The 10,705-nt window shown below is 42.2% G+C and overlaps 1 protein-coding gene across 1 annotated transcript in view; it reads right to left on the bottom strand.

Moving 5' to 3' along the window:
- Aldh8a1 (aldehyde dehydrogenase 8 family member A1) overlaps positions 1 to 10,705 on the bottom strand; it is an 18,771-nt gene that overhangs the window by 3,683 nt on the left and 4,383 nt on the right. Inside the window, exons 3-5 of the mRNA XM_010626536.3 lie at positions 9,653 to 9,808; positions 7,969 to 8,118; positions 3,665 to 3,921 (exon numbers count right to left, since the gene is read on the bottom strand). Coding sequence (XP_010624838.1) covers positions 3,665 to 3,921; positions 7,969 to 8,118; positions 9,653 to 9,808 — 563 coding nt within the window. The remainder of the gene's footprint in view (positions 1 to 3,664; positions 3,922 to 7,968; positions 8,119 to 9,652; positions 9,809 to 10,705) is intronic.

Below are 10,705 nucleotides of genomic sequence, written 5' to 3'. Positions count from 1 at the left end.
AGAAAGTACAGAAATGCATAAATAACTACTTTCATCACCTTTATATTTGGTCTTCACAACACTCCTAGGAAATAGGATGCTTCTAATTATCATATATTTGCACAAAGGTTCATTGTTCAAATTGAAGAGTTAATGTTCTGAAATAATAAATTCTTTCTGCCACCAGGATTACTATCAGAGCCATCTAAGTACCTGGCACAGAAAATACCAAGCACCTGACAGGTTCAATGGCACAAATGCCTTGGGCTCTATGCAGAAAGGGGGCATGATAAAGAGACCTGAGGCCAAGTTTCCCATTACTCAATGCCGGGAAAGCATAGGTAACACTAAGAACCCTGGGACAGTGACTTTGGAGGAAATGAGGAAAGGACAACATCAGTCTCTCAGTCTCTTGTATTATAGGCACTGTGTAGGACACTTCCTCCACCATAACTCTCTGGTGTGTAATTATTCTCAATTTACAGTTAGGAATGAAGTTTTGATATACTACATGCCCCAGGCCATGCTGAGATGCTTTTCAAAAAAGTCACTTATGAGAAAAGAAACAGACCTGAGGATCAGTGGAACACACTGGAAGATACAAAACATCTCCAGATGTACTCAGCTACCTCATCTTTGACAAAGGAGCTGACCATCCTCACTGGAGACAAGATAGTCTCTTTAATAAATGGTGTTGGAAAAACTGGATTTCAACCACCAAAGATTAAAACTAGACCCTTATCTTTCACCATGCACTAAACTAAAATCCAAGTGGATTAAAGCTCTAAATATTAAAAAAGAAACACTAAACTTGCTGGAAGATAAGTTAGGCAGAACTCTTGAAGACACTGGCATAGGAAAAGACTTTATGAACAAATCCTCAGTAGCACGGGAACTAGCAGAAAGAATCAACAACCGGGATCTCATCTTATTAAAAAGCTTCTGCACTGCAAAAGAAACCATCAACAGAACTAAAAGACAACACACAATGTGGGAAAAAAATTTTACCAGCTGCTCCTCAGACAAAGGACTCTTACCTAGAATATATAAAGAACTCAAAACAATTGGGCCCCCCAAAATATAAAGACCTGATTAAAAAATGGGCATCTGAAATGAACAGACATTTTTCAAACAAAGAAGTAAAAGCAGCAAGAAAATATATGAAAAAATGTTCCACATCACTGGTCATTCGAAAGATGCAGATGAAAACAACACTGAGGTTCCACCTCACCCCACAAAGAATGGCTGCTATCAAGAAATCACACAATAACAAATGTTGGCCGGGTTGTGGGAAGAAAGGAACCCTTCTCCATTGTTGGTGGGAGTTCAGACTGGTGCAACCACTATGGAAATCAATATGGAGATACCTCAAAGAGCTGGGACTAGAGCTTCCATTTGACCCAGCCATCCCTCTGCTGGTTATCTTTCCAAAAGAACTAAAAGAATCATATCATAGTGATATATGCGCACCTATGTTTATAGCAGCACAGTTTGTAATAGCTAAATCTTGGAAACAGCCCATCTGCCCATCAGTTGGAGACTGGATAAAGAAGATGTGGTTTTTCTATTAAATGGAATACTACTCAGCCATAAAGAATGAAAAATATGAGAAATTAGATTCATTCATAGGAAAATGGATACATATTGAGGATATACTCCTAAGTGAAATAAATAACACATGTGTAAATACCGACTAGTTTCTCTGGTGTGAAAAACTATAATAGTACATAAGATCCTAATGAGATAATTGACAATGTGAAATAGGAAGAAAGGGGCTAAAGGAGTAGGGAAAGTGGAAGGGTAGGGGAAAGCTAATAAGGGAAAAGAAAAAAATATGAGAGAATGGAAATGAAGTGTTTGTAAAGAGGGAGGTAGGAGTGGGTGAAGGGAGGGCAGGGACAAGGGGAAAAAAGGAGAACCAAGACCTGTCATGTAAAGATGCAAAATCCCAATGATGAATGTAACTGTACTGTATCCCTAAAATGTACCAATAAACTCAAAGAGAGAAAAAATGTTTTTAAAAAGTCAGTTATGTTCAATTAAGTAAAAGGTGTGGGAAAAAAACCAACAACTATACACACACACACAGCCCTAAGGACAGAGAGAGAAAGGAGAGAGAGAGAGAGAGAGAGAGAGAGAGAGAGAGAGACAGACAGACAGACAGACAGACAGACAGACAGAAAGAAAGAAGGGGAAGGAAGGAAGGAAGGAGAGAGAGAAAAGAAGTGTGAAGTATGCCCTAAGTGGAACTCATCACTAAGCTAAGTAAAGCAATCAAGCTGTGTTGCTTGTTTTACCTAAAATCCATTTGTTGTTTGGGCTGCCACGTCCCTTTTCCACAGAATCTGAGTGTCCCCACAGGCTCTCTGAGGAAACGCCAGTTCCTGCCCCATGCGGTAGAGCAGCTTGCAGCCCCTAACTCTGGGCTCAGCATTCATTCACGCTGACACAGAGCTTCTCTCACTGCCTCTCTTCTCAATTCTCGGTCCACAGAGTTTGTGCCTGTTTCATTTTGAAGGCACTAAAACCCTTAGTTTAGCTGTTCACTTCATATTTGCTTATTTCTATAATTAATACAGGTGTATCATGAAATGTCATTGTCTGCTGATCCAAAACTCTAAGTTTCCATCCACCTTTTCTAGAAATTACAGTAAGAGAATTTGCTATTAGTAATCATGAAATTAAAAATCACCACTCTAATTATCTTGTCATGAAAAAATAATTAAAAGTAGTATTTCTCACAAAATTCTGTTGGAAGGATCATGATACAGATGATTTTCCAGATGAAGAAATACAGATGCACAAGGTTACCTGATATTCAGTGTTATCTGAGCTAGGAAAATACAGATCTGCCTCATTCCACTCCTTCCTCCTATGGAAATTCTAGCTCTTTAGCATAAGCCTTTGTTCTCTACTAAAATAAAAATATTCTTTGGAGCAAACCATTATGTATCTATGCACACCTGCTAGACCCCAGGAGTATTCTAGGCCTTGGTGCTAAAATTACTGCACAAAGGTAAGTACTGTTCTGCCTTCAAGAAGCTGCAGTCCAGTTGAGCTGGTCTGGTGTTCTTAATCCTCTTTGGGATCCATGACCTTGAAAAATCAGACAAAAATTATGGAGCCCACATGACTCCTAGCGCAGAAATCTGCTCTGGGAAGTCACAGATAGTGGTAACTCACTGTGTGAATGTGTTTGGGATGGTTTTGGATGGAGAATAAGGTCTACTGGGAATAGGACCCTTGGGCAGAAATAAGAGACCGGGAGACTGTGTGAACCTAGAAATGTAAACCAAGCATGGTGGTGCACACCTATAATCCCAGTACTCGGGGGCCTGAGGCAGGAAGATGGCCTTGAGATCAAGGCCAGCCTCAACTACATAAGGATACCCTGTCTCAAAAGAATTGAAGAAATAAGAAACTGAGAAGCTTCGTGCAGAGAAATCAATCACTCTGTCCATATTGGGTACCTGATAAAAGGTATGGGACACAAGAAAAGAAGATTGATGAACAGAAATTGTGACTCTACAAGGCCGCTGATTGTCACTGGATCAATAGTACAATCTGTTGCTCTTCCTTAACAAAAATTTTTTGGATTGACCTACTCACCCCTGTGCTTTGCACTTTGATAAAAGAGATCCAGGTTGGCAAAGCTCAGGGAGAATGCAGCACACAGAGGACATACCTGGTTGGCAAAGCTGGACCTGATGGTTGTTGGAACACACTCCTCCAGGTTGGCGTCCTCAAAGATGATGGCAGGATTCTTGCCCCCCAGCTCCAGAGAGAGCTTCTTGCAGTGGGGAGCACTCAGCTGGGTGATCCGCTCAGCGGTGGGCTGGCTCCCAGTGAAGGAGATTAAGGGCACCTCTGGGTGGGACACCAAGGCTTCACCTGCCCTGGGCCCTGCTCCAAACACAATATTGATGACACCTGGTGGAACACCTGGGTGGGATACGGGATACTTCAGATCACATGGAGACTTTCTTTGCAAGTCCGGTAGCTCTCATGGAGGGAGCACGTCATGGTTTTTTTAGACAGCGGGAGCTTTTGCAGAGATCTTCCGTTCAATAGCATAGCAAGGGCAAGAGGGTCAGCTCCGCCTACTGTGTCCTGAAGAGAAGCGGGGTAGGGCCCACTCTGAGTACTGAATGTTGTAGCTCGGACTAAGACTCAGGGATTGAGAGGGCAGAGAGGTCCCCAAGCAGGTCAAGCCCAGGGGAAAGCAGAGACTTCATCGAACTTGTATCCAGGAGCTGCAACGCAGGGCGGAAACTTAAAGTAGGGGTGTGTGTGTGTGTGAGTGTGTGTGTGTGTGTGTGTGTGTGTGCAGGGATGCAGAGAAGAGATCAGTCCTTTGGCCCAGGGAAGCAGGGGAAGGTTCCCCAGGGAAGGTGAGCTGTGAGTTGGAGCTTCTGCTCCTCGTGATGATGGACCACACCGCTGCACTCCGAAACCAACTTACAATCGGTGTCCCGATCTTTTCTATCACCAAACCCCATTGCCCTAAATCTACATGTAGGTAATAACATGTTTTCGGGATTAACTTCTTCATAGCTGTGCACTGCTAGAAGTCACACTAGCTAAGGACACAAATACAATCTGTTTTCTGCCCTAGCTTGGCACCTAAGAACTAACCAATCGATGTTCACATTGATTGGGTGCTTAGTGGGAGCTGCTATTGTGATAATTGATTAACCATCCCCTCCTTCATCCACAGAGCTACATTCTGCCATTTCATTTACCTGGAGTCACCCTCAATCTGAAAACAATAGTATTTACCTTGACGATCTCAGGAGAAAGCACAATCACGTAACTTTTATTACAGTATATTGTTCTAATTGTCCGTTTGTATTAGTAGTTATTGTTGTTAATCTCTCACTGTACCTAATTCATAAATTAATTTTTTATGCTTATACATGTATAGGGGAAGACAGTATACAGAGGGTCCAGTACTATCTACAGTTTTGGGTATCTACAAAGAGTCTTGGCACATAACCCCCACTGATGGGGATGACCACTGTACCATCTTTAGGCCTCACAATGATTCTACAAAGTATTTGGTATTATCCTACTTTATCAGTAAGAAACTTGAGGCAAAGTGAGGCTGAATCACAACCAATAAGTAGAAAAAATGGTCAGAGCAGGTTAATAGATAATTGTCCAGTAAATGAATGAGTACATAGGTGCTTAGTTCTGGTATCCAAATTACAAAGAGTATGTGAGTTTCAGAAGCTTCAAGCGTTTAAAAAACCTCACCTGAGCAATCAAGTTGCACCTAAGAAGTTCTCAGAAAGGTTTGTCTGGAGGGAGCGGGGCTAATTCCATTTCTTCAAGTGACTAAAATCCTCCAGCATAAAGGATTTACATACTTCACTATTCTATACTTCGAATAAAACAGAATTAGTCTGTTCAGCATCAGATTTGCATGGACAGATTTTTTTACTGCTGTGGTCAAGTAACCAAGGTATCTGCAGCCTACCGCTTTGTATTAATGAGTCAACATCTCCAGAAACAATTGGTGGCTGTAAAATATAAACTTAATTTTTCAAAATTGTGAAAGATGAAAGAAAAAAGAAAGAGAAAAATGCAGAGGAAGGAAAGAAGGGAGGGAGGGGGAAAGAGAGGGAGAAAGGAAGGAAGGAAGAAAAGAGAGGGAGGAAGGGAGGGAGGAAAACCCTTGGAAAGGTTCCTGATCTCCTTTCCTTGCCCCAAGCTAGACATTCTCTCCTAGTAGAAACACTCTCTTGGGCTCACAGCACCTTTACGCTCAAAGTGTAAATAAGGACTAAAAGGTATAATGGATAATGTGAAATAGGAAGAAAGGGGGCTAAGGGGAAGGGAATGTGGGAGGGGTAGGGAAAGGAAAGAAGGGAATGGATTTATATGAGAAAATGAAAAAAATGGAAACAAAGTTTGTAAACAGGGAGGGTTGGAAGGGTTGAAGAGAGGGCACAGGAACAGGGAAAAAATAAGAACCAAGACAGGTTACATAAATATGGAAATCCCCAACGATGAGTGTCATTATATTGTACACCTAAAATGTACCGATAAAATTAGTAATTTAAAAAATACATTAAAAGGGCCGGGTATTTAGCTCAGTGGTTCAGCCACCTGCCTTACAAGAGCAAGGTCCCAAGTTCTTCACCAGTACCAAAATAAATAAATAAGTCATAAATTTAAAAAGAATCTGCCCTTAAAGTATAAATAATGATTTCACATTGGTGATCCATCATCACCCAGAATGCCCTTCCACAGGGCGGTGGCCTCAGCCCTATCACCTTGAGGGTTCAGTGGAGGCCCCATCCCTAAGGAGACAGGTGGAAAGACTGAGTGACACCGTTGTGTCTGGCAGAGACTCACTTCTAATGGTCCCACCTCCTGACTCAATGTGAGCATTTATTAAATCTAGCTCAGGTCAGTCCTGGATTGCAGGTAACTACCAGAGAGTGCCTGCACCGGGTAGGTGCCCCTGTGCCCCAGGTTGGGCAAGAAAGAATCTGAAAGGAGAGCCACTGATGAGAAGGAAACAAAGACAAATTTCACCTCTTCTTGGATGGGGTGTGGCCTCTCCACCAAATGTCAGACAAGGGTGGGGGTGGATGAGGGCTTGGGCTGGGCGATATTTACAAATTCTGAAGGCAAAAATGAGTTGAGCCACTCTAATATTTATACTAGCATTTTAACAGAGGATGAGAAAACAAAATAAAATAAAACAGAAGCACCATGGGAAAATGAGGTCATTCCAGCAGACTGATTACTTTCCACATGTAGTATTAAAGTTTTGATTACATTTCTTTGGGGTATGATGCTAATGTGTTGAGAGGTATCTGCTGACCATGATTTCTCAGTAACCATTCTGCCATTTGATCCATGCGTTAATGAAATTTCTGTACAGCTATCTGCCCTATAACCCTTAAAAGATTCTCTGTGTATGAGAAGGGAAGCAGTTTAACTGGCAAACAGAAATTCAGCAAAATTCAAGTGGCTAACAGACAGGACACCGGAACAAAAAAGAACGGAGGCTCTCAAGTGCTAGAGCTGCTTATAGGGAAGCAAAAGGATTTTAAATCTGAATAGAGTAGTAAAATAAAATGAAGAAAAAGGCCAGAAAGCCCCAGCCAATGGACTCTCTAAGAATGATGGCAAAAATTTAGTATTCCCAAGAAGAAAACAGAACATTCTAGGATTCCCGAAGAGATAGTCACTGTGCACTTCTTACATGATTATATCTCCAAGGAACGTCATCCATCAGGATGCATGCACTTCAGAACTAGAGGAGCTGGCTTTTTAAATACGCAGGATGTATTAGCAGTTCTTTCACTCCCCTCCCCCCCTTACACTCTTAAAAGCTCTTGTTGCATTGTTGGAAAGGAGGATTTCATATGCTCTCCCATCCTCCAATCCCAGTGAAGAAACCAAAGGCTTGAGAGGGGTGCCACTTGGCAGAATTATGCTCACAGTGCTTGTCAGAAGAGCGAGTTTGGCACAGCCAGCTCAGGGAGGAAAGAGGAAAAGGGCGACCCTGGTGTAATGGGCTTATGAGATCACACAAAATGAGATCAATGCTATGCAAACAGATGGAAATGTAAATCTCTCATACAGACCGTGTCTAAGATGGGTGGGAAGGAAACAAAACTCATCATAGATTAAAGCACAGTTCCATATCTGCCTCCATGTGCCCCTTCCCCTATGCGGGATTGAACTAGAGTGAGAGCCCCTGCTGTAGCTTGGGTCTGAAACATCCTCCAGAGACCCATGAGGTGAAGGCTAGGTTCCCAGCCCATGGTGCTGCTGGGAGGTGATTAGAGGAGGTAGGTCATGGAGGGTGTGCCCAGAGGGCACACTGAGATCCAGCCCCTCTTCTTCCTTTCAGGAAAGCTCAGAGAGACAAAACCCTAAGATGTCACTGCAATTCATTCTGCTGCTAAGTAGATTTCTGCATAATGTCACTTCAACTCTGCGCCTCCTCCAAGCCCAACACCTAATCACCTGCTTTATCCAGGAGCTTGCACAACATCCAGGCAGTCACTGAGGTCAGTTCACTGGGCTTGGCTACCACGGTATTGCCGGCAGCAATGGCTGGAGCCATCTTCCAGGTCAGCAAGTAGAGGGGCAGGTTCCAGGGGCTGATGAGTCCAGCTGAAGAACCAGAGCAGAGGCCCTGGTGACATGCTCCTCAGAGGCTGGGGTTTCTAAAGCAGAGCTCCTGAAAGACATCTAACTCACCCTCAAAACCCCTCGACTCGGCTCGGTTGTAGCCCACCTCAGGGAAATCTTTATAAAACAGTAAAAGTGACTGTACCTTGTAAAACAGTAAGATCAGTACGACTTACCCATTTCTCGGTGGCTTGTGACTATAATTACAAACAATAGCAACATAAGCTGCAAGGCTGTCACCTAAACAGTTCCATTTTAAGATTATAAATTGATATTTACTTTTTTAAAAAAATCCCTCCTCATTATTAAGCTGTGCAGCTGCTGTTTCTTCTAACAAGTTTTTGCACCTCTGCTTCTCAACTGTTGTGGCTTAAGATATAAAAATCTCAAGCTTTCTCAAATTATTCATGAAACTAGATCAAAGCAATGTCCTCCTGGTCCTGGGGAGGGCCCCACGGTCAGGAAAGTCAATGAACTTTGATGCAATACAACTTAGCCGTATAAAAGATTTTTAAATAAAAATTATCTGTGAAGTCTCATCTGCACCCTGGACAGATGGGTTTGTTAGATAAGTAATGTACCTAACATCTAGAGTGTGTCTCCATGAAATATTCTGAAACTGCTCAGTTTTCCAACCACAACACACAAAAAAATATGAAAGCTACATTGTGAATAAGGAAATAGAGTCTCCTTATTTTACTCTCTGCCTTAAAACCTATGCTAAGAAAGTAAATGTATATTTTATATTATTACATTTTCCATTGGGTGACAGAATATTTTTGCAGCAAAGTACCCTCACATAGTTCTTAGGAGAAGGCTAAAGCGTCCAATAATTCCTTGAAAATATTATTTCTGAGGGGAACAGAGAATCAAAACAGTAAAAGGTCTAATATTCTTTCCTTTTACATTCATAAAATGTTAACTCGTTATAAATATGGAGGTTTTGTTTCTCCTGAGAGGAAATAACGACATCTAGTGGATATGTTAAGTCATAGCAGGCATTTATATGTTCCTTCAAAGGTCAAAGGGGCAAGCGAAGAAACAAATGACAGAAGTAGCTAATTCTCACTTTGGGTTATTTAACATATACCTGGCGCTAAGGGCCGTTTGTTTGTTTGTTTGTTTGTTTAAAATACATAAAATTAAACTATTACTCCAACTCTTCAGAAAGGATACAGAAGCACACAGAAGTTAAACTGAATTCCCCATCAATTCCAGAGTTTAATCCACTGCACTTTCTGGATTTTTTTTTTCCTTCTTGCTAATTATAGGTACTAACACTTCTTTTTAAAATCCTGGCATGTGAATTTACTCTTGGTATCACTCTTTTCTCTGTAATTTTCCAAGATAATGTTCCAGATATAAGTAAGGAATTTAAACCCAAAGCAAATAAACTAGAAACAGATTTTTGGGGGCCAACAAACTTTCAGTGTCATGCTCCTTGGGTCAATCCTACAGAATTTTCCCAGCATCTCCATGCACTACCACGTACGAGCTTTCTGTAGACAGCACCTACCAATCCCCACGGGGGTCCGCACTGTGTAGTGCAGACAGCCCAGGTGATCCATCTGTGTGCACTCTGTTGTGTGGTGCAGGACAGAGGAAGCAAAGAACCGGAAGTTCTGTACAGCCCGGGGGATGTCCACCGTTCTTGCCATTGTCAGGGTTTTTCCTGTAGGAAATAAACAACACAAAGCCCTGAACCTGGTGTGTTGCAGGTGGAGTACTGAAACCTTTTGTCTGTCTGCTGTCATTCCACCCACACCCCAGCTCATGTGGTCCAGCCTCGGTTTCTTCCAGCTGGGGGGACACAGAGCGGACCATTGTTGGATAAAACTATATGATAGTTAGGTTTGAGGTTTTAAAATGAGGTAGAGGTGTCTAAGGTTGACTCAGATCCCCTTTGTTTTGCAGACTGAACACTTCCTAGCTCTTGTCGTGAGCTTGTCAGATGACTACTTCACACACACAAGCTGTTGCCATTCAAAATCAGGAGGCTTTGTAAGTGCCTGAAAGGGCTGAAATAATGGCGTTGAGACCATGATGCTTCAACATCACACGTAAACACAAGGCACATGGAGTGTTCTCTCCACAAGGGGTGGAGTCATCAGCAGGCTGGCAGGAGCACCAGGCACATGATGCTGTGTGCCGCCTGCTCCTCTGTCACGTGCCCAGGCCCCTCGCAGGGAGGAATGAGCGTGAGCTTACCTGGATTGCTTCTGAGTGTCCTTCAGGGACACTGGAGGGAGACTGTGCCGCCAGAAACGCTCGCAGAAGAGGCATTTTCTTGCCAGGGGCTTACCCTGAGTCTGTTTTCTAACTTTAGGTTGGTTTATAGCAAGCATATGGTTTTTTAACTTCTCTGCTTTTCTAAACAGATATTATTGAAAAATTTACAGATATTTACTCTATTTCCTTCACTCCTTGAAAAAACTGGGAAACTGTGTTGGAGTAAACTAGTGACTGATACAATGGAGAACTTTTAAATAACTTGACTATAACTGTTCAAGTTAGCATGGCTTTGATTTCATAGTTTACTTTCTTTTTTCCTTTTTTTTTTTTTTTTTTT

The sequence above is a fragment of the Fukomys damarensis genome, unplaced genomic scaffold, assembly GCF_012274545.1.
Source record: "Fukomys damarensis isolate Sample0158 unplaced genomic scaffold, DMR_v1.0_HiC HiC_scaffold_14, whole genome shotgun sequence".
Classification (NCBI taxonomy): Eukaryota; Metazoa; Chordata; class Mammalia; order Rodentia; family Bathyergidae; genus Fukomys; species Fukomys damarensis.
This window is presented reverse-complemented; position numbering and strand designations above follow the sequence as displayed.